Source organism: Trematomus bernacchii, unplaced genomic scaffold, assembly GCF_902827165.1.
Source record: "Trematomus bernacchii unplaced genomic scaffold, fTreBer1.1, whole genome shotgun sequence".
In the NCBI taxonomy this organism is placed as follows: Eukaryota; Metazoa; Chordata; class Actinopteri; order Perciformes; family Nototheniidae; genus Trematomus; species Trematomus bernacchii.
In genome coordinates this window covers 17,058,696-17,083,208 of record NW_022987720.1, presented here as the reverse complement: position 1 = coordinate 17,083,208, position 24,513 = coordinate 17,058,696, and the positions used below count along the sequence as shown (strand labels likewise).

Genomic DNA, 24,513 nt, shown 5'->3' with positions numbered 1-24,513 from the left:
AGCTTCGACAACTGAATATAAATGCATTGTGTTAATGGATTCCATTGTTCTATTACAATAAATGCCCAAAATGACAGCAGAGAAGTTTATTTGGAGATGAGTAGATAAGTGAAACTGAAGATGGGGAGTTGAAAACATGAAAGCACATTAAATTGAAATGAAACTGAAAATTCAAATAATATTTATTTTTGCCATATTTCATTTGGTTGAATTAAAACTTGTAAGGGGCATACACATACTGGTGACAGACATAGCTAAAATGTTATTGGCCAGAGTAACATCATGGGCAAGGTGCCATCTTTTGCACACTTACTTACGGATCCACTAATTACAAATAATTTATGCTTAACAAGAAAGCAGGAAATATTGAGTGACCCATCAGAAGATGGAGGTAGACTCCTTACTCTTCATCTCATCTGCCCTCCCTCAGCATGTCTATGGCCCCGGCTCCACGAGGACGAAAACGGGTTGAATCTGCATATTTCTCATGCGTATAGCCCTCTAAGCTCGACGACGCCGTAAGGGAAACGTAGAAACAGACCCCGCAAACGACAACGGGTCCAAAGGTGGATAGATCTGGGAACGGAGCGCTCTGTGGGGTCCAACGGGGCCGTGGGGTCGCCTATACGGTCATTCGTTTTCATAGCCCCGCCTCTCCCCCGCAGGGTTGCTATCGTGCTCCAGTCGCTACTGACCATGCTACAGTTCTTTGTGCAACATCTACAGGAGCTCCTCCTTGAATTCAGATTATTTATCTTTATCTCGATATGGACATAAACGCGAGTGAAGTCTAATCTGACAGGACGGAGACACGCAGCTCCTGCCGCTGTGATGCAGCGGGAGCAAAACACACACTTCAAGTCAGATCATCACCCTTAGCTATTTTACTTACCTCTCAAACTAAACTAGTTATAAATATGTTCATTTTTACTGTCGGGTCACTCATTACAGGATCAGCTGCTGCATGAGACAGACACTGACGATATCAGAAGAGAGGAAAAAGAGACAGGCTCTGTGTATTTGATGATTATATATCATTATATCGTCGTTATTCATTTGTTTTAAAGCTCAATAAATAACAAAGAAGACCTTTGACCGGCACTTTTATAATTTTGTCCGGAAGATTTAAACTTTAACACACGCTGACCGGCGAAAAACTCTGCCCGGTTCTGTCGGCCCCCACCGCGGAGAATACACAGAAGTGCAGCCATGACAACCATTCTTCTTCGCTGATTTTGTGGAGGAAGTTGCTGCTTTTGTGGAGGAAGTTACAGCGCCACGTACAGGTTCGGCATATGTACTGCAGCTTTTCCAGCGGTTGGATGTAAACGGAGCCGTCTCGTGGAGCTTGACACAATCCGGTGTATATTGCGTGGGGACGGAAGGTTTTTTGCGGTTGCATTTGCGTTACTCCGATGCGTTTTGCCGTATTTGTCCTCGTGGAGCCGGGGCCTAAGACTCTTACAACGCTTTTAGGCTTTGCTCTTAAAAGAAGCCAGCGTCTCCTTAATTAAAGATATGTAAATGTGGTCTCAGCTGGATTGCATTAGCTTGGTGGCGGTGGGGTGGGAGAGTGTCGGAGCCTAGCTTCTAATCCTGACTAATTAAGGATTAATTACAATTGATGGGAGCCTTCCACCCCTCAGCAGTAGTGCACATTGCTGTCCCAGACAGTATGTTTGTATATTTCACAACATGTCATAAATGCAGGGGAGAGAAGGAAACATCAGGGCTAGTAAGGGAGGGGGGGGGGGATACCCAGCCATTCCAAGATGAGCTCTATGCATTGGGGTTTAACAGAAACTGAGAAGCCCATGCTGCTGTTAAACTTGACGCACTCCTCAATGGTATGGATGGAGGGAATAATGTACCATTTGCTCATCAAAAACACAACATATATTGGGTGATTAGTTTATATTTCCATTAGTGTGTTATTTGTGTATTCATGTATGCCTGTAAAGATTTGCAAAACCAATTAGTGATACCCCAAACAAATATGCCCCATACATAATATAGACACATTGGCTTTATTCCTCAGTAAACTGGTACATCGGACCCGACTAACCATGTAGCCTCAGCTCTCTCTGGCACCATCTGACTGTGTCATAATGCTTGTTCACTTGTTATAAATGGGCACTGCTCTTCTGATCTATCGCTTAATTGCCATCTAATTTGCATAACAGTGCAAATTAACGACCTCTCAAATGAGCGTTCATTTTTCACAAAGTCTTTAGGAGCTCCTTAAGAGTCTGCGCTAATGAGCACAGGAGGCAGCTGGCCTGATGAGAGTTGACTGGGGAAGATCCTAGCAGTGCTTTAACAAGCATCCCGCTTAGGTGCTCTTCATCATCCTCCTCTTTCTCCTGTGACACTTCAAATTCTGACTTCCTTGTCTCTTCATTTTTCTCTGTTCTAGCCTGTGGGTATCATGTTGGAGAGGTAGTCCTGGCAGAGTGTTCAACATAATAATATTACCGATAAGGACCTCGATTTTAGCACTTGTGTCATTTTGATACAATAAGTATTTTCTAGGATTGGGTTATATCGGTTATATAGCTTGCAATGTATCCACTTGGCTAACAATATTAGCAGATGCCAGTATACTCAATGCGAGGTCTGTTTAATTGTGTCCATGCGATCTGGATGATTCCCCAGGGCCTGCCCACACTTATGTGTCTTAACCAATGTTGTCCTTATTTTTGGTCACAATTTCATCCTTTAAGTACATCAATATGTCCTAGACATGTTTGATGGGTCAAACTTTAATAAAAAAAATTAAAAAACATGTTTTAAGTCATATTATGTTCTAAATACAATCGCTCGTGCCCCAAGTAACAGCACTTTGAGGTGTCTAACAATTTGTATTGTCCATGTTTTGCTAAAAGTATGCATATATTGATAGACAAAGGGCAAAGTTGTTGTAGATCCTATTTATCCTTATTTACTAAGTGACAACACAAATTGATATATCCCTCATTAGTGTTTGTGTGTTGTTGTGTGTGTGTGACAGTGTGTTAATGTATGACAATTCAAGGGGGCTACACATAGTCATCGCTTGAGTGTCCAAGCCTCTCTTTAGTTAATTAAGGGCTGATTAATGATGTGTTGGACTGAAGTGTTGTGTTTGCCAAAGGTGTGAGTTCTCCAATTCACACCTTAATCAGAGCACACTGTTTGCTCTGAATGCTTACTTCGTAGTGTGTTGTGTGTGTGTGTGTGTGTGTGGCTGCGTGTTTGGTTTGTGTCAGAGTGGGGGGCTGCGTGCAACAGGACTCTTGTGGACTCGCCAAACAGATGCTGATTAGCGTGAGCTGCTTAAAGTAGAATTGGACATATGGATCAGGCTCATTAAGTTGATTGGTTGGTGAAAAACACCATTTTAGAAGAAAGGAGGCGCACACTTTTGTATTGAATTTCCAGTAGATATTTAGCTTTTCCTAATATCCATTTGGCAAAAAGCCCATCAGGAAAATAATTCATTTTTAATGCCATATTCTACTACTAGCCCAGGGCAACTTTTTATTCACCCAAGCATTTTAAAGCAACCCATATTCTACAGAAATGGCATGATAAATCAAAGTACTTTATGTACAGAGGAAGTTTTGTGTGTAAGTTGTCAGTAATAAATTGTTCAAACATGTTGTAAAGAATCGAGGCTCCTACTAACATTGTTAAAGATTGATAGTTCTGATCCGAGCACATGTGATGACTAACTAGGCATAGTGAACGTGATGATTTTTTTTCACCGCATGGATTTAAAGGTCATGGAAAATTCCCTCTCTTCTCTACGGTTGGTGGCTGGAGCTCACTCCAAAGGGCTCTGTAAGCCCAGAGAAAAGGCACAGAGTGTTAACTGGGAGATGGTGAGGTGCCAGGTCCCCCTCCCCAAAAGGACAGATACAAGTACACCAAAGCCTCTCTTCCTCATCAAAAATGTTTATTGCATAGTTGATGTCAAACTGGTCCAACATGAGAATTTGTAAAAGAAAGTCAGATATGGTCCAGTCAGGTTTTGGTTGGTTTTGGTGCATTTTATCCTCACCACCATTTTTACACCTTAGTTTTTTATTTGTTTTTAGGTGGAAAAATCTGACAAGAGAAGTTTAATAAACGCAGATTGGCCCCAGTTCTTGTTTTCCGTATCTACATTTGTGTTTCCCATTTCATACCCTGCAAACAGTTTTAATCCTCATACAGGGTCTTACCTATCATATCTCTGGCTGCAGTTGAGATTTGTTTTTGTGTGGGACATTTGCATATTCATGTAGCATATTTCCATTGTGCAAACCATCTTTCTATGGCCCATTCTCTTTATCTGAATTCTCTGTCTGTAATGAAAGGAGAAACTGATGTTTTCACAGTCCTATCTTTTCACTCTTACTGGCTTGCTTGCTCTCTGGCACGTCTGTACTCTGTATATTTCTGTAGACTCTCTCTCTGTCTCTTCCTCTCTCACACACATATCTTCTCCTGTGACTCCCTTTTTTTCAATTCTCCTTGGTTCTCCTTCTCCCCTCTCTCTCGCTCCTTACCTTTTTTCCCCCCTTTTTTTCCCTTCTCTATCCTTCTCTCTCTCCCGCTCCCTTGCTCTCTCCCAGTGAAAGGCTGAGAATACCCAAGGGAGCTGATGCAATTAAAATGCTAATCCTGTCTGTCTACAGAGAGAGGGAGAGGGGGGGGCTGACAGCATGAGGGATTGCGGCTCACATGGAGAACTCGACTGAAATGGAGAACAGAGGGAGGGGGGGGGGGGCGGCACTGGGGGAGGTGGGTGGGGGTGCGCTGAAAAGGAGAAGGGGGAGGGGATGTGTGTTGGGGGGAGACAGAGTGAAAAAAGGGGATGCTAGCGAGAGAAAAAGACAGACAAGGATAAAGCTTGTGTTGTGAGCTGAGCAATGATATACTGACTGCATTTAAGTCTTATCTCTCCCTATGTGTGGAAGGCATTACAGTTAATGTACAGCACTACGCTATTGGTTAGGTTCCTCAACCTTACCTGCACCACTTCATATATTGTGTATTGTGTCTGCACAGCACACCGTTTTTACATTGGCTGTGCAGAAATGAGAATGATTATGTATGCAGTGAAAGCCCAGCTGGATACCCTGAATATTTCATAGTATGTGTTGCTCGCTCCGTCTCTCATTGCCACACAGCCCAGCTAGTGTGGTAGCGTGTGCATAATAGTGTGATGTCTAAGAGCTAGGGATGCAGGCTGTGGGCCTAAGCTGTCTTCCTATTTATAAAAAAAAAAAAAAAAAAAAAAGTATCATTACTTACAGCAGTCTTGAGTTTTAATCTCTCAGTAACGGAGGCAGTCCAGCGGCGATGTCAAGAGCCCATTGATCAAAGGGAATCGCTGCCTAGATTCCTCAGACCTGCAGATTTGTATTTTTTCAAAAGTCTCATGGTTGGCTTGCGAGTGGAAGACTTTGGGACTTTTACAATTTTATTCCATGTGGTATTTTTTTCTGTGCAGCATCTTAACAGCTGCTATAATACCACTAGGCCACTAGACTGTGCATGAGTGCAATTGTGGGTAATCACAGCTTAATTGGAGTAATTAGGGGAATGTCGGGGCATTAGGCTACAGCTGGGGGCCATAATGAGGAGTGGGGGCAAAAGGGAGGGGGGAGAGGTGAAAAGCTTCAAGAGCCACAGTTGCCCTCTTCAGTTGAGGTCAGTTGTACTTTTCAGTGATTGCACAGGGAGTCCAACATAAGAGTACACTCAGCCAAAAGCTGTGCGTGGCATAATGGACCTAATTATGAACACAACACTTTAACCGCCATCAGAGCGTTTACAAAGTATCCTGTAGTCTCAACAGGTACAAAACAAATACCTCTGGTGCAGCTTGATCAATGTATTAGCTATAGGTTACCTTGCTAGGAAGTGCAGAGACCTTTTTGTGAACAACTGAAAGAAAAGAAAAGAGATGGGCGAATCAGGGTCATTAGTTCAGGCGGCTGGGTCTGCTGCATTCCTGAGCCCTGAGATGGGGGAGCAGCGGAGCAGGAATGTTCCTTGGAGAGAGAAGGGTCCTAAGCAGAAGGAAAGAAAAAAGCAAGAAGGAACAAGAAAAAAAAATGGGAGGGAAAGTTGGATGCTTTGCTAAGGGAGGCCTTAATGGTGGAAAAGGCTCATTTATCAAATTAAGTTTTAAAAAAAAAACTACAACTCATCTGCTCCAAAGCACTTGGAAACTTTAAGCAAAACTGTTTTTGTCCTCATTTCTTTCACATCTGTTAGTGCTACAGAGCAGCTCTACTCATTTGTTAGCTCTGACTCAGATACGGCTGCAACGTTTTCTTTTTTAGGAGAACTCTTTAGGACAATTTTAACAACGACGTTAAGAATCCTAGTTGTGAAAGTTGTGCTAAGAAAAGGCTCTGAATGACTGAGAACATGAACCTGCTCACCTTTGATGATGAGCTTTGGCTAACTAGCGTAATCCTTAATGAGGACAAACGCCTAACCCAGTTTCCTCTCAGATTACTCTTATCATCCATATTATTAGCATCTGGCTCCTTCAGAATCCTGTCTGGTTTTACCACAGTTTAAATAGGCTTTGAACTCCTTCATTTGGATCTATATACATGTGGAGCCACTGCTGTGTTCATTTGTGACTGAACGTTTTTGCACCAATATCCATATTAGTAAACATTCCATTGGTAACTTAGTTTCTTGCATTGTACTATTGTTACTACTTGTTAGTAGTAGACATGTGTTTTAGCGCTGCAACAAATAATCTCTTAGTAATCAATCAAATTGCAAGTTTTTTTTTCTATAAGAATCGATAGAACTGTTTGCTTTTGTTTCCTCGACAACAATCTAATTGAAATCAGAAGATAATTTCAAAAGTTGGTTGAACCTAGATGCAAACTCAGATACTCACTTTATGATGATATGAAACAGAAAATAAAGGAATCCTCACATTTGAGAAACCAGTGAGAAATGTGGGTGACCATTCATCAAATGTCAAAACAGTTGCTGTTAAGTTTCTGTCGACTGGTTAATGAACGCATCATTAGAGCGCTAATATATTGTAATTAAAAATGTTTTATATGATAATAAAAGCAATTTGGAAATATAGGCAATAAAAGTTATATTTTTGACATTCCACTTTAAAGTGAATTATCCATACATCATTTCGTTTTTTTGCATATATCATTAAATAATGTATTTATAATTTACAAAATAAAAGGACTTTTTATAAATAACTTGACCAACACTTTGAGTTGCGACACCAAGTTTCTACTTTATTACTTTTTGAAGTTGAATGATCGAGAAGCAGAAGGGGCAAGAGAAAATACTGTTAAGTGTTAAAAGCTTAAGGTTCTGAGGAAAAAGATGGGTTTCTGTACTCAACTTTTGTGTGTGTGTGTGTGTGTGTGTGTTTGTGTGTATATGTGTGAAAGAGAGAGAGAGAGAGAGAGAGAGATGAGAGCATGGCTGCAGGCTGACAGAGGTCCTGGTATAATGCAGTGGTGGAGAGCAGCAACTGATAACTATACTTATGGCCACTGGGGCTCATAGTGACAGCACATGCACTCCCATTACTGGTCCCATGCCTCATGCTCTTATCTTTGGCAGGCTGCCACCGAGGGGCCACACTGCCCTCTGCTGTTAGTTGAGAGGAAGCTCAGACTCATTGAGAATTCAGCCACACGCTCACAGCAATGACTCAGGGGAGAAACTTCACTGGGTTTTGACAGGGCTGCACTTTCTTCGAATTTTTGGCAGCGATAACGCATCTTCCTATGCACCCCTCACACCCACAGTATTGTTCTTCTCCTTGAAGAGAAATGTATGTTCTCTCAGAAACTTTTTCACCAACAGGTTTTCTCCACCCCAGAAAGGCTTGGGGCAGAATGTAACGGAAAACTTTCATAAACAGACAAATGTTGACCTTGTTTACTTTCTCTCTCCTTGTGTCGTCTAGTGCTGAGTATACGAGGTGTGCAGGAGGAGGACCCCCCAGATCCTCAGATCATGCGGTTGGACAACATGCTGCTAGCAGAGGGGGTGTCAGGTCCAGAGAAGGGAGGGGGCTCGGCCGCGGCGGCTGCAGCTGCAGCGGCGGCGGGGGGCTCACCCACCGACAGCAGCATCGAACACTCCGACTACAGAGCCAAGCTCGCACAGATCCGCCAGATCTACCACTCTGAGCTGGAGAAATACGAGCAGGTGTGTACAGATTGTCGGCCGTAAATATTAACATGTTAAATGAATTTAGGGAAGTCAGTAAGAGACAGAAACGTTATGCCTCGGTACATTGGGTAATCAGTAAGGTAACAATCATTTTGTTCGAACTGAAAAAATCTAACTTTGTTCTGTTAGACTAAATGATTGTATTCCTACCATGCAACGGCTCACTTCTCTTTCCATGTTTGGAGGTATTTTAACTACTATTTAAGCTGCTGTTTTGTTGTTTGGACTGGAACGTTTTGGAGAGATTGACAACCACAAATAAATAATGGATTCATATATTAGTCTCATTATAAAAGGTTAACATTTATTTTGACATCGATACATTTGGTTATTGATACTGGAGTGAACAGACATGGTGAGGATTGTTCTCTCAAGTCAACCTGGACAGAAATGGTCACTTATCGGCCTGAATTCTTGGCTTTCTCTATTAAGCTCTTCATGGTTTGGATTCTTGATGGCACTTGGTTGCACTTTCCATTTGTTTTACTGGTATAGGAGTGAGAAACATGTGACTTCTTAACATGTGGGTTCATTGATCATTGTATTGTATTGATCATTGTATTGATCTATGTGGATGTCTTATTGTTTTGTCAAGCACTTTGTGACTTTGTCTGTGAAAAGCGCTTTATAAATAAACTTACTTACTTACTTACTTACTATGGACTGTCTGTAAGGCTTCCAATGCTGTGACTAACTCGTAACTAGTATCCAGGTGTAACACGTTTTTTCTTAGAAAGATAAAGGCTGCTTATCAACTGAGTATTCAGTCAGGCAGAAGAGGCATCTCATCATCAAAACCATGTCATGGCTCAGGATAGAATCCGTGCCTGGTCTGTCTTTTACAGTAGTATTCAACTTCTTTCTCTCTCTCTCCTTGCTCCAGGCCTGCAGTGAGTTCACCAACCATGTAATGAACCTGCTGAGAGAGCAGTCTCGCACACGGCCCATCTCTCCCAAGGAGATTGAGCGCATGGTGGCCATCATCCACCGCAAGTTCAGCTCCATCCAGATGCAGCTCAAACAGAGCACCTGCGAGGCCGTCATGATCCTGCGCTCACGCTTCCTCGACGCCAGGTCTGTTTCTCTCTCTCTCTCTGTGTGTGTGTGTGTGTGTGTGTGTGTGTGTGTGTGTGTGTGTGTGTGGTGTGTGTGTGTGATGTGTTGTGTGATGTGTGTGTTGAGTGTGTTGTGTGTGTGTTGTGGGTTGGTGTGTGTGTGTGTGGTGTGTTCGTGTGGTTGTGTGTGTGTGGTGTGTGTGTGTGTTTGTGTGTGTGTGTGTGTGTGTGTGTGTGCGGTGTGGTAGTGATAGGTGTGTGTGTGTGTGTGTGTGTGTGTGTGTGTGTGTGTGTGTGATTGTTGTGTGCTGTGTGTGGTGTGGTGTGTGTGTGTGGTGTGTGTGTGTGTGTGTGGTGTGTGTGTGGTGTGTGTGTGTGTGTGTGTGTGTGTGTGTGTGTGTGTGTGTGTGTGTGTGTGTGTGGTGATCATCTGAGGTGATCTGAGCATGTTGTGTCAGAGCTGTACATTCCAATTCTAATTTTCCCTTCTCTCTTGTGTCTCAGACGTAAGCGGCGCAACTTCAACAAGCAAGCCACAGAGGTACTGAACGAATATTTCTACTCCCACCTCTCTAACCCTTACCCCAGTGAGGAGGCTAAGGAGGAACTGGCCAAAAAGTGTGCGATCACTGTGTCTCAGGTGAATGACCACTACTATCCACATCTCTAAAAGGCTGTTTCTGTGAAAGCTGAAGTTATTCTGTTTTCAGATCAGTTTCACTACATCATTAAAACAGCTTTGTTTTTTAAACTTGTTTAGTCCGTTGTTATTTCAAATTAAAAAAAGAATTAAAAAATAGCTAAATGGGCAGGGGTGTTACGATATATTGGGATAACCACCATGTCAGTAAAATAAAATGTTGATATGTTATTAATAACATGATAGTATAATGCAACATTTAATTTTCCATTAACATAGTTCAATATATTGATTCATTTTGGCCCTGATGAAACTATAATATCGTGACCTCCCTACTATACGAATAAATGATAAATAATTTTTAGCTGGAAGGGAAACCATAGTGATGTTACAACCTAAAAGAAGTGTATATCTGACACACCTCTGTCCCCTCAGGTCTCTAATTGGTTTGGCAACAAGAGAATACGCTACAAGAAGAACATCGGTAAGTTCCAGGAGGAGGCGAACCTCTACGCGGTGAAGACAGCGGTGGATGCTGCCAATGTGTCTGCGCAGGCTAGCCAGGCTAACTCTCCGGCAACGCCCAACTCAGGTAACACACGCTCCATCAAGTCTACCCACAAGCCTTTGCACTTCTCATCAACAGGCTTCAGTTCCTAAACACACACTTTCTTTCTTAAACACAACTGAACCTTTTTCGAACCACGCCATGACTGTTTGAAGGAGAGACTGGATTGTTAATAGGAAGCCTTACACTGTACACTGCTGTCAGCAAAATGCATACACTGCGTTTTCAGAAATGCTTCAATTATTTTGCGAGAAAACATTCATAGACAGTTATCAAACATATATTTTTCGGAACTTTAACTGTTGTGATACTATTGTGTATCATTTAGAGAGACTCACCTGATGTCTGCTTTCTGTCAAACCCCCTATTTCTCCTACAAATCATCCCCATTCATTATTTGTTGCACACAGTCATAATATGATCATCTCAATTTGCCAAGTGAGCTGAAGGGATCAGGTAGGTGATCGTTCAGACATAGGGATTCATTTAGTCAGTTCCCTATTTATGGCACAATTGTCCTTAAACAAACAGTGACCACTAGGGCTGCTCGATTATGGCAAAAATCATAATCACGATTATTTTGGTCAATAATTGATATCGCGATTATTAAAAATGATTATCCATTTACTTTGAAAACATCCATTTATTGAAAAAAAAAAAAGTTTGTTGTAACAGTTGATTACCCTGAACTTTAAGTATAATTCAACTGAAAACACAATAAAAAAAAAAAAAAATAATAATAATAGTTTTATTTCGATTACGTTGTTTTCGTAATCGTTGCAAGCCAAAATCGTAATCGAGATTAGAATACGATTAATTGCACAGCCCTAGTGACCACTTTGTACAGCCAGGTCGTTAAAAACCTTTAAAAATCCAATGAACTATAAAATTCAGTTTCACATAAAAGAAAGCCCAATCTTTCCTCCTCACCAAAGACCAACAAGGAAACCAAGTTTACTTTAAATAAAGTGTTTTTATGCAGCTGTAATTAGCGTTTTTAGAAATATTGGAATTACTTACACATTTTATTTTCCAACTGTCACACACTTAAGCAGTAGGTGTGTGATACTGTAGGAGAAGCCAGGCTTTTAGGCCTGTCAAACCATCCTGTAGGAACACTGCCTGAGACCATTCCCCCATATGTTGAAGCTGGTTATTAGCATTTCCCTCCTTTAGTCAATATCCAGGACCAGTGGTGACCTTTTGACCCCATGGCATTGTGGTTGAGCTGATTGGATATTGGCTATATATATTGCCTGCAGGGTCACCGGGGTCATACAGTTTGTCTCACGCAGGCGACGCCTACCTCAGCCTGCGTTTGCTCAACGGGGAGGGTCTCAACATCGCCCCCTCTCTACAGCCGCAGGTACGCACTGAGGACAGCTGCAGAGTTTACCTCAATGCCATTAGCCCAGCTACCCAGAATCCCCGGATATCTACCCTTAGCCTAGCTCCCTTCGACCCTCGACCTCTCCTCAGATCCCGTCCTGACTTTACCCCTGCAACCCCTCCCCAAACACAAACAAACGGACGCTTCTTTCGCTCTGAGGATGGCTTCTCTGGACAGGATTAATGTCAGTTTGTTATTGCATATCCCTCTGTAGTTACATGAACAAATAGTCCCATTTATTGACACATGCCATATGATAAATGTTAAGTCTTTGGCGATTAGACCCCGATCCTGAAATCGTATATCTAAAGGGGGGATGCAGCCGTGAGCATAGGGAACCCCCAAAAAGGAGGAAAGTGGATGAAAGATTAAGATCGGACCACTTGACGAAGGATTTTACCTTACCAGGTGGCATGGATTCTGCAGAGACAGGATTGAGGATTTAGACCGAGATGTATGCAGTGAGGCAGAAATGTATATAATTGATATAGAGAAGGAGCCGGGTATGAACTAGGAAAAGAGAAACCCCCAACAAACGAATGATGAATAATGCGATGCAATGAATCATTAAGATAATATCTGCGAGTGATATGATAGTAGTACTGCGCTGAATGTGGGCATGTACTTACCTTACGTGATGCGACGAGTCTAAACTGGGAAGCAAGCAAGGGTTAGACAGGAATGTGTGGGGGGAGAGAGAAGGAAAATAGAATGGGGTGAGCTGCGCTCCCTGTGATACTGACTATTGCATGGAGCAAGACATCTGATGGCAGGCAGTCTGCTGGCTATTGCAAGACATCTGATGCTCAGGCAGTCTGCTGGCTATTGCAAGACATCTGATGCTCAGGCAGTCTGCTGGCTATTGCAAGACATCTGATGCTCAGGCAGTCTGATGGCTATTGCAAGACTTCTGATCGCTCAGGCAGTCTGCTGGCTATTGCAAGACATCTGATGCTCAGGCAGTCTGCTGGCTATTGCAAGACATCTGATGCTCAGGCAGTCTGCTGGCTATTGCAAGACATCTGATGCTCAGGCAGTCTGATGGCTATTGCAAGACTTCTGATCGCTCAGGCAGTCTGCTGGCTATTGCAAGACTTCTGATCGCTCAGGCAGTCTGCTGGCTATTGCAAGACTTCTGATCGCTCAGGCAGTCTGCTGGGATAATTGAGAGAGGCATAGCATGTGGTAAAACATTATCTTAGAAGGATGTGATGCACCACCACCAGTTATATGCATAGCTTACCGTGGGAGTTTAAGAGTTTTTGATTAGCCAGTACGGTGCGGATATCGGGTCGGATCGGGCATGCGTGTGGTTACACGCATAAGGGCAGAATAAGCAATCATTATAAAACAGAGAATGTACAGGACAGGGATACAATTAGATGAAACCGTTCTGGAGAAGTGCTGATTAGTGAATAATGTAATGCAATGAAGGTATTCTGCAGATGATTAAAACGTGAGCTGAGTGAGTGACTCATTGCTGTGAGAGACATACGCTGCAAGACTACATTGAGCACGAGTTGTTTATATTGCATCCATTCCTTATGCTTGACGGAAAAGTGTGCACTGAGACATTAGCTGAGGTCTGCTATTGAAGTACCAGAGAGGGGATCGTATGATCATAAAAGCAAGCACGGTTTGCACCACCACCAGTTATATGCATGAAAGTATGAAGGAGAACCTGTGCATTCTTTCTTTCTTTTATATTTATTCATTTTTTAAATATATAATTATTTTATCCGGACTGCCCTAACCCATAAAGGGGTGCCGAGATACGCATCTGATGAGACACGGAGGCGATCATGCCTAAACGTGCTGTGAACACGGATAAACGTCACTTATCTGCTGGTTGAATTTCCTGCGAGGGATTGAATACGGCGTAGAGGGCCGGCTCGCGGTCGGCTTGTGCGTAATGCGACTTCCGTGTTCGCGGATCAGCTGATCGAGGGGCCTCGACTCCGTTCTTGTTCGCTTATGCCGAGACGGCCGGAGTCGGACGTACCCGTGTTTCTGCCGATGGAGGTCTTCTCCTCTCGCTCTTGCTTGATATCTGCTACGAGGATCTGAAACGGGTATGTCGGCAGCATGAACACCTGAAATCACAGCTGACTGCAGGAGAGAGGAGAACCATTTGAAAGTTTGGCTGCAGCACGATGATTGGCTGCTGAGATTGAGGTGATTGTAATAGGTTAGCAGGAAGCCCGTGATGAGCTGATTATAAGCAGCTGCGGAGTGAATGTGTACCAGTCTTCCTGAAAGAACTTGCGCTGAGCTTCATTTTCTTTCCCTCTAGGTTGTCCTGCCTCTCCAACAGCTACCTGCTTTTTTAGTCTGTGTTTTCCCTCCCTTTCCTCCATCCCATCTCTCCATTTGTTCTCTATCCTTATGTACACCAATTAGATTTCCTCACAGTGAACTGTCTGGAGGAGTCCACACATTTCTGCTGTTAAGCTTTTACGAGTGTTGACATTGAACAATAAACAGAAGCTATAGGATATGCTTTATTGATTGCCGTAATGTAGTGATCACTTTGTCTGAAAAACGACTTTTAATCAAATGTGTCACTGGCAGAAAAGCAGTCAGAATGATGATGCGTACAGTAGAGGTTTGTGGATTACTCAGTTCAGCCTGTGGTTGTTTAGAAAAACGGTATAGTTGTTTGAATGTTGAGTTAAAAGTTGTGGGTCTATTTTGTGTGGCAGGTGGATACCCTGCACCGTGCTACACACCTGACGGGCGGCTATGAGGAGCTGTCGGGAAGTGGCCTCTACACCCCTCACCGCCTGGATGTGAGTACACACTAAAAGCTTCTTTTAGCATTTGAATGGTTGTTTTTCAAATGTGAAGAGAATACATTGTTGCTGTTGGACTATGGTTTAAAAACATAAATGGTTATTATAACTTTGAATCGAATTTAGACCTGTTTTATTCTCATCAAGGACATTTTCAACTTGAATGTGACCTAAGAGATGCTTCCTGGGATGTGACAATAAGCCAATTGCTTCTCTTTGTGGGTGAATTATTATAGAGACTTACATTTTAGGAATATATGACTTGGAGGCAGAAATATCTGAGATATCAAGTAACCAGGTTGCATTTGGCTTCCTCCAATTTTGTTAACTTGATTTATGTTGGGGAAGGGGATGAGAAAAAGACACGCGACAACAATTGACTTAGCTAGAAAGTCATTGTCTCTGCGTGTGTAACAATGTGCATACATACACAGCTGATAGTTTTTTGTCTGCATACAGTGAGCTATCTCCTACGCTGCATCTTTTGGCCTGTAAGCATAAATATAGCCGATTTAGACGTCTAATTATAAAACTCCTTCTTCATGCAGAACACTCTCCTCCCTGACTGTTTGCAGGCTAACAGCTGGCAGGACACCACCACCCCCCCCCCGGTCACCTCTCCTCCCGGTCCTCCTGGCAGCGTCCACTCCGACACCTCCAACTGATTCTGTGGCTCCCCCTGCCATCTCTTCATTCCCTCTGCGGCGGCCCGCTCCGACTGCCATCCTCCGTCTTCATTTTCCACCACTCCCTCGTCTCTCAACTCCACAGCCACACAAGGCTGCGCTCGCATTTCATAAACACACGCACACTGTGCTGGAACACAGGACAGCCAAACAGTAGTTAGGAGGAGTTGCCCCCCCCCCCCCCCCCCCCCCCCCCCCCCCCACACAGCTCCACCTCGATGCTAGAAGCTCCCTCACTCTGACTAAAAGAGGGATGGAGCTCACCGATGCTGAGACGCATAGAAAACATCTTTACTATCACAGACTTTTTGAAAACCACTGACCCAGCTGTGAAGATCATGATGTCTGTACATTATGTGTATATTATGCACGATAACTTCTCACAGTACCCACGCAGCTTGTCCATGTGCTGTTGACCTCTGCACTCGACCCTTTGCTTTGGAAAGCTGTTTGTGATTGCCTGTATCTCTTGAAGCCTCGGCGTTTGACAGCCAAACTGTTGCTACGGATCACCAGGGGGCTCTGCTCACCTCGCTCGTACCAAAGTGCTGCCCAGTCAACACAGCTGTTCCTCCGAGACCACCCTCTGCCAACTCAACACAAGACACTGTTATATCTTCCAGTCCTTTATCGCTTGATGCTTCATTTCTGTTGGAGATTTAAACAAAGTGAATAATTGAGATATGCCCACACACATTTTCAGTGAGCTGACTTGAAGGATGTGTCGAGCACAAACGTGAGCATCTTTGTAGGTGGGGGTAGTTAAGGGGGTCTCTGATCTGAAGGCAGTGCAGGTGATAACAGGGCTGGTGAGAGGAGGAGGAATGGGCAGAGGAGAATACCTTTGGTTGAGTGGATGTAACTAATAGCCCTTTTTTGTTGCTAACCAATAGAGGGTGTTGGTAGACGGCTTGTAGACTTTACTTCTTGCGTTCTGTCCACTAGTTTATTTGATTGTAGGCTATTTTCTAATGCTGTTTCACCAAGAATGCACCAGCCACCACCAAAAATGAGCTCAATAAAGCATCTCAATGACGTGAGGAGGAGAAGGTGGAACGATTGTGGGGCATTGATGTGTTATTGGGACAAACGTGACATGACTTTAGAAACGTGACTGTCTTCCATGCATGTAGGACTCCTAGGCGTGATATTATTGTTTTCATTTAACCTTCCAAGTTTTTAGCTTCGTTTGTATTAACAAAACAAATAATAATAATAAAGGGTATAATTATTACAGTCAGACCAAAAAGGAAAAAGTGCATCATGTATTGCTATGATGTGTGTGTCTGTGTGTGTACAGTGCTCTTGGGATGTCTTCGTCACACTGGCTGGTGCCCTCTGACCTTTGTAAGCATTGTAGAGACTGGGTGCTTCCGCCAGCCAATGACACTCCAGGTGGGGTCCACTGCTCCCCATCTCGAAAACATTTAAGCTTGTTAGCCCGAGGCAACACACTGCAACCTTCTGTTGTGTCAAAACCAAAAATACCACGTTCAGCAATGTAATAATGCTACTCTGTGTCTCTCTAACGTTGGTGCACAGCCACCTTTTCAGTTCGAGGAGAGGAGGGAATTATATTTGTATCTGTGTCTCTGTGTGGTGTTGTCATGCCTCAACTTGATTTAGATTTTTGGGGGTTTTGTTGTGGGGCATCATGGAAGGGTGGGTGGGTGGAGTGAGGACTGTCATATCACAGCTCTATTTTGATTGTGAGCGTATCAGTTATGCTCTGTAACCCTTCCCCTAACACCTAAAACCACCATTTGTTTATAGTTATACGGCCAATTGGGCAAGAGCTTCTCTCTCCTCTTTTACCAAAAAAGAGGCAGCACTGGGGGGGTAGTAAAACTCTTAACTCGTGTTTAAGACAAACCTGCAACGTTTTTTCATTCTTTGGAACTATTTTATACATTAACTTTTATGTGATTAACAAAGTATTTTGAAAGTAAGGTAAAGCCTTATGCAGTGTCCGTCAAGACTTTCTTGAATTATGTTACAGAACAAAACTTGAGCTTATCACATGTTGTATCCCACATCTGATTATTGTTTTGTTACTCATCGCGGTTCATACGACTGTATCTTATGAATAACGTTATCGCCACACCAAATTATCATGCCCCCCTTTTTCTACCTGTTGTAATGGATGTCACTGTACAGTTTGTGTAATGTTTCAGTATTTTTTTTTTTTTCCTTTTATAAACTTTGTTGTTCGGTTGAGATGCCAGTTTTATTTGGCCTTTGTGTCACAGGATTCACGATAACTCTCCATTTTGAATATTATTTAGGTCTTTTGTTACATAGCCGGGTGGCTGTAGGGTTTACAGGTGTGACATTTGGTGCTGTGGAAAGACAATTCTACACCTAGACAATAGTAGGTGTACTCTGCCCTAAAGCCTCATGGGTAACCTTTCCCCATCAGTCTCAACCTTCTCCACAATTCTCAGAATATTCACCCATCTGTTTGCCATTCAATCCTAAATCTATTTAGTTTTCTAAAAGAGGTATCAAATAGTTTGATCGTATTCAAGTTTAGGTTTACGGAGTTACAAAAGCTTTAATAGTTACATGGAGGGTCATTCAGTTGTGCTCCGGAGGCTTCAAACTGATCCGACATGACTTCATGTAAATGTGCAGATGTTGCCGGTTTTGTAGACATTTAATCCCAGAAACTAATTTGTAATGCCTGAATATTGTAAGAATATGCAAGCAGAATATTTGCTTACAACTGAGAGGAAGTTAATACTGAATCTTTGAGGGATTAGGTGAACTTCAACGTCATTTAAAATGGATGCACCCTGAATCCAGAGACCTTCACCGTAAAGCAGATGGTCTACAATTTGCTCTTTTCATGTCAACTCACCTCAAACATGAGAAGAGCCAAAAGCATTTATGAGAAACACTTCAAGACAAACATGTGGTCCACTGAATTTTTTCAACATATCTGCAAAGTTTTTACGGTTATATTCTGAAATGTCTAAATGACTTCCACCGCGCCAAATGGCTTCGTAGACCTTTTTGATTTCTTTGTTTTTATTAGTATATTTGTATCCCCTCTTTCCCTTGTATTTACCCCTCTCTCTACCTCTGTCTTTCCATTTCTCTTGTATATAACCCCCACTGTTTTCAGACTTGTGAGTCTGTATGAACTCCTTTTATACCTCAACTTTAGAATTGTTCTAGAAAGAGTAAAACAAAAGGAAGAATATGACAAAATGTAGTGTTCTTATTAGAAAATTAATAAAATGATTTAGTGTGATTTTTCAGTATTTCATTTCAGATTTTAGGAGTGTTTCATTTTATGATTTGTCACAAATGCTCTTGTGATAGTCAAATGTAATAAAAGGAGAGATTGCACCATTCGAGGATCAACATGTGGATCTGTCCGCCTCGTTAGACTGAGGAATGAAAGCATTGGTTCGACATGGATACAATTATTTTCAAAAGATGCATCTTTATATATTTTTTTTTACAATTGCAAACATGACAGGTCATTTGGCAGGAAATACAAAGAAGGATTTTACACGATGTGTCGTTGGATGACTTGACAGTCACGGTTTGTTTGAGTTGCAGGCCTACAGACATCAGACCCCCGGTATCATCCAGCTGGATTCTTTATTGTTCGTTTCTGGACAGACGGCCGGATCTTCTGACTTCTGGACACAGCCAAGAGCTTCCTGTAAAAAACAAAACAATTCATTAGGCATCAAGAACAATGGAAAAATGTGTTTTGAATTTAAAAGGACATACTGTACAGTAAGGATGCCATTTTGTAATTTACAGAGATAGATAAAAGTAGGGTTGTATGTTGCACTTCTCTGTGGTCGGAGTATAGATACAGTAGTTGTTCATCAGCAAGGATCTAGTTTAAAGAAACAAGTAATGACAGGGTCTGAAGCCTTTCTGTCCTTTAATGTTCTCAAAGCCACCAGACTCCATTGAGAAAAAACTAATTTGACCATGCAGAACACGAGATGCTGATCTCTGCCACAAGATGTAAGTTTGTTTGTGTTATGGCTGAAAAAGGTTAGTTGGAACTCACCAAAGTCACACTTAACAATCTAAAGTGATGAAGAGGCAGATAATGAATATGTATCTGTCTGTGTACAACTTCTTATATATACATATTTCTGATATGTCAAATAAATAAAACAGAGATCAGCCACTTCTATGTTTTGTAAAGGTATTTGTTGTTGTCAAAAGGAATTTAGTGGCTTTAAGAGAGCAGTGGACATAACTTCTGGCAGCTAGCTTAAGTTCCCATAGGAAAAGACTGTCTGACGGCAAGGGAAATCAGTGAAGATATTCTGAATATAGCATCCACTTAAACTAATACTGATACATTACTGCTGGCCCTGTCCACAGCAACACAAAGGGGAGAACTGGCACTAACTTGTTCTTTAAAAAATATCTATAAATAAGTACTTCCCAACATCAAACCATCTGAACTATGCGTTTAATTGTTTTCTTTCTCAATAAAAGTAGTCTTGACCCAAAGATGAAACGGACATGAAGAGGAGGAATTCCTGGTTCTCTCTCGCGCCGGGTACAGCGTACCTGAGCGTTAGATATGAAATCAGCATGTGCATTGGTGCGTTACATGAAAACCTGCATAACTCGCTGTGTGTGTAACGGAAGAGCGATATCTGAATGTGAGCCTTTTCTTTCGATTTGATAGCCTGTGCTTGTAAATCATTTCAAATGTGGTAATATAACTAGACCTCTGGCAGTGGGGGGTAAATCTCGACAGGTGAAAGCTCCATCTGCTTGTCCCCCCCCCCTCCCACACAGGCAGCACAGGATCCACTTGAACGTCCCCCGCATCTCCTCGTCTCGCAAGGAATAGATGATGGGGTTGACCAGAGAGTTGCACTCGGCTATGACCAAACAGAACTTCTCGTAGGCGTTGGCGTGGCTGGCTTTGCCCAACAGCCCGTCCAGTAAGAGCGTCACGAGGCCGGGCATCCAGCAGATCACAAAGGCGCCTGAAGGATGTGGGTTGGCAAAAAAGGGAGTCAACAACAATAAAGGAAAATCTTCCAAATGTGCAGCTACATTAGGTCACACGTGTTCCTTGATGCCTAATATCAACGTTAACTGTGATTCTCCACTGGGAGATGAGTCACAAAGATAGTCAGAGGTGTATTGTGAAGAGAAATTGCGAAATTCCTAACAGCTTTTTGTGTTAAAGTACATGATGTAATCAGAATGGTCTGGCAAACAGAAAGGCAATGCTGCAAAACTGGTTTGAGGAGGTTACTGTTAGGCCACAAGTAGCAATCATCCAGACATGTACAAAACTCGGAGCCAAAGCATATTTAATATTGAGACAGTGTATCTTCATATGTAGCGGCCAGCTAAATACATGTTAAAGCCACTAAATCTTAGTTTCTGAATATGAAGCAAATTTTTTTTTTTTATTTGTCGCTAAAATAATAATTGTAATTCCCCAATGTATTGTATTAACAGTAAAGTGTGTCATACCAAAACAATTAAAGTCTTAGTCTACACTGCCATAAAAACATAGAAATTGTCATAGTATAGTATACCATAAAAAAGTCTGAATGTTATGTTATAGAATGTTCTCTGTGTATTGATATAAGCTATGAATAGTGTGATATAGACCTAAATCTTTGTTTAGTGGTTAATCAAAAACCCAAACTTATAAACTTGACCTTTAACCCACAACAAACATGCAGCAGTGGAACAGACAGCTTCTCACCCAGTACCATGGAGATAGTCTTCATCAGGTTGAAAACAGTCTGCCTGTGCCTCATCTCCGAGCTGTGCTGGGACATGTGTGAAATCTGGTATCTCACATAGAAGAAGATACGAGTGTACATGGCCACCATGATGAAGAATGTGAGCAGGTTGAGAACTGCCCAGAAGATGAGGAAGCGGCGGCTGTAGAGAGGAGCGACGGTGGAGCAGTCCTCCAGGTCACACTCGCAGTTCCAAAACAGCGAGGGCACCAGCCCCATGATGATGCTCACAGCCCAGATGCAGACGATCAGCAGCACCACCCGCCGTTTAGTCATCTTGCTGTGAAGCTGCATGGTGATTATGGTTTGGTGGCGCTCCACGGCAACTGCCAGAAGGTTAGCCACCGAGGCCGTCAGACTGATGTCGATCAAAGCCCCTCGGATGTACCACTGCTCCTTGGTGAGGGTGCTGGTCCAGGGGCCCGTGTGCAGCATCAGGTTGGCGTAGGCGATCCCTGCAAACAGGTCAGCTGCAGCCATGTTGCCTAGGAGATAGTAGATGGGAAAGTGGAAGCGGTGGTTCATGGAGATGGCCGCCATCACCATCAGGTTGGCCAGGACTACAATGAGACATACAGTCAAGCCCAGTCCAATCACGAACACGTCCCGCGGCGCCCACTCCACGCTGATCTTCTTATCCACCAAGTTGTAGAAGAAGGTGACATTGTGGCTGTAGTCGCAGGTACTCCACAAACTGCTCTCCATGGCCATAACTGTAGACACAAAACTGCAATGTAAGAATAGGAACCACTTGTCTTCAAGAGGTGGATGGGTAAGTGTACGTCATGAGATTTTCAAACTGTTTTTATCTTGTGTTATTTATTCAGGTGCCTTTAATTTATTTTTACAATGTTATTGTTCACTGTTTTTTAGTCTTATGAAAGTGTATTATTGTTGTCTATTTTTTGTTCTTGCTTTGTGAAGCACTTGTGGGCTACATTATTGTATAAAAGATGCTATATAAATAAAGTTTAGTACACATATCCCGCTAAATTTCAACACAGTGCATATCAGTGGGATCAGGACACAGATAGTCATTACAAATTCCCACAGAGGGACCAACAGCTCAAAAACAGAATCAACAGCCAACCCTCAGATTTCAACCGCGAAAAAAACCATCTTGTTAAGTGATATTAGCAAGCAAACGACGATACAACAATTTAACACGAGTTTAGATTGTACTGTGGGGGGCAAACTAATTAACCAAAACAAGAGAAAAATGGCTGAAAATATAAAAAAGTTCGGCTGTTGTGACGCGTTTTAACTTACAGTGAAACGTGCCGATACTGGATACGCTCAACTCTTAAACAGATACTTTTGCATTAAAGTTATTTTATGTTTAGCGTGTATGTAAAGGAAAGGTGTATTTAGTTGTAACTTACCGCCCTTCTTAGAGTCTCCTCCATTCAGACAGGTCCGACATGAAACCGGAGTTGCTAGCTGCCATTTGACACACTTGGCTCTGCTGTCGTCTGTCAATTCAAGTCGACGCCTCTCTCTGAATCATTCTCACCCGGATCAGCTGCAGCCCACACAGGCAGCGAGAGGCACCCACTGCAGCCTGAAATATCGGATAATACAGCTGTGGGTTTTTTTGCATCTCAAAAGAGGACTTTTGATATTAATGTCTGCCACCAATTGTGAGTCACTCCAATAGTTTTAGCTCAAACTGAAAGACTTCCCTTTTAATGCTCTGTGTGGGTGGTTTGTGACATTTTAACCAAACACTGAAACTACGTATTGAAGCAATAGGCTACAATGTAAAAAAACCCGTCACGACGCAAAAACAGTGGCTGAAGTTAAACGTACATTAAAAAGTCAGTAGGACCTTCAATAACCCCAAGACATTTAGGTGGAGCACCTGAAAGCAACACAACATAAAAAACGTAAATTCTACATGTTCGGTAAACCAGACTTTACACTGATATGTTTTAGAAGTTTCAATAAGGATATCATATGATAGTCTCTAAAAAGCGCACATAGTGTTGCCTACTTTTAACCGAATGTGTCATTCGCTTCTTTTATTTTGAAGGTATTTGCCGGAAATGTCAGTTTTTTTTTTTGTCTGACTTGACGCTAGTTTATGTTTGTGTCCACTGTCCTCTAGTGGTCACGGCCAGAAACTGCACCCTATGGTTATCGTTTAAAACTCAAATTGAGTTGAATTATTACTAATTAACATGAACATCGTTAATGGTCATAATAGTATGAATACAAATAGAAACATTTGATCATATATAATAACATGTAAATAAAAATATGTAACATATATATATATATATATATATACATGTTATTTTATATGAAGGAAGTTTTATTTAGTGTCTGCCTTGATAACAAGCTGAGGAGAATGATGATTATTCGGCCCTCTTGTGAAGAACTAGATCAAGTAACACTACAGTACATTGTCTAAGAATTTGTGAGACTGTCAGAATTTGTCATCAATAGTTCAATATTTTTTTTTTATGAAGTAACGTAGCCTACTAACTTACATTTTATGAAATACTTTACTACTTTTTTGATTACAGAGATTACTAGAACATTCATTTGTACAATTATGATGCACCATTCATTTTTACGACATATTTAAATAACATAAAAATTCCCCAGTGGTGATAATAAAGATATTTATGCAGATATCTATTCATTTAAATTATTTAATCTTTTGTTTTTATCTTGTTTAGTTGAGGTGATGGCTTGTAAAGGAAGCTAACAGTAGCGAGCTAGCTTAAATAGCAGATAGCGATTTCCAAAAACTTGAGAATGGCACGTCTAAATCACAATAAATATTGTATATGAACAGTGGAACATAGTTCTTACCTTAGTAAACTTCGGTTTAAAGGTGTCTATAGTTTAAAAGAGTTGTGGAGGGCATAGGATTGATGAAAAATAAAGCGCAATTTAGCTTATCTCTGTTCTGTAGATAGACTGATCTCTAGGGGCTACATTACATTTGTGGCTATCATGAAAACAATGCTTTCATATATAATCATAATAAGTATATATGTAAAATATGTATGTCTGAATGCCACGTAGTGGTGTAATGTTGTATAAGTCACATCAATTTGAAATGCTCACCGGCAGTTTAATGTTTCGCTCTTCCTCACTGTGGCCACAAGAGGCCAGTGTAAACACATACACAATTTGTCTTCAAAACAAAAGGACCGTTGTAAAACAGTCTTGTCGTTACATGTGTAACGTGGATGAAGAGTGCTTATCTTGTATTTTCTGTTTTATCAAAGTAAAATGTAATTGTTAATTCATTGTAATAATAAAGATTAGCTAAACTGATAGCTGTGTGTTACTTTGAGGAATGAGGAATACTGTTGATCTCACTGGCATACTAACACTTCCGGAAACATTTCTTCAAAATAAATCAATCCAATGGAGAGATATTTTACAATATCCAATC

General features: G+C 41.8%; 2 protein-coding genes across 5 annotated transcripts in view; one reads left to right on the top strand and one right to left on the bottom strand.

The window, feature by feature from the left end:
- The window catches only part of pbx4 (pre-B-cell leukemia transcription factor 4), a 30,547-nt gene extending 11,949 nt beyond the window's left edge, over positions 1 to 18,598 (top strand). For 2 of the 4 annotated variants that reach the window (XM_034143959.1, XM_034143957.1), the window contains 6 exons: positions 7,943 to 8,187; positions 9,095 to 9,285; positions 9,771 to 9,906; positions 10,342 to 10,498; positions 14,567 to 14,653; positions 15,205 to 18,598. In XM_034143959.1, coding sequence (XP_033999850.1) covers positions 7,943 to 8,187; positions 9,095 to 9,285; positions 9,771 to 9,906; positions 10,342 to 10,498; positions 14,567 to 14,610 — 773 coding nt within the window. In that variant the 3' untranslated portion in view covers positions 14,611 to 14,653; positions 15,205 to 18,598. Of the gene's footprint in view, positions 1 to 7,942; positions 8,188 to 9,094; positions 9,286 to 9,770; positions 9,907 to 10,341; positions 10,499 to 11,623; positions 11,627 to 11,736; positions 11,841 to 14,566; positions 14,654 to 15,204 lie in introns of all 4 variants that reach the window. The other 2 variants (XM_034143960.1, XM_034143958.1) reach the window with 2 other exon arrangements.
- Positions 18,599 to 18,773: 175 nt separating this feature from the next.
- Positions 18,774 to 23,069, bottom strand: lpar2a (lysophosphatidic acid receptor 2a). The gene is given in 5 exon segments (XM_034143965.1): positions 18,774 to 19,016; positions 20,061 to 20,117; positions 20,119 to 20,324; positions 21,062 to 21,814; positions 22,484 to 23,069. Coding segments are annotated over 4 exon segments (1,107 nt in total). The 5' UTR covers positions 21,813 to 21,814; positions 22,484 to 23,069; the 3' UTR covers positions 18,774 to 18,923.
- Between the last annotated feature and the right edge of the window lie 1,444 nt (positions 23,070 to 24,513).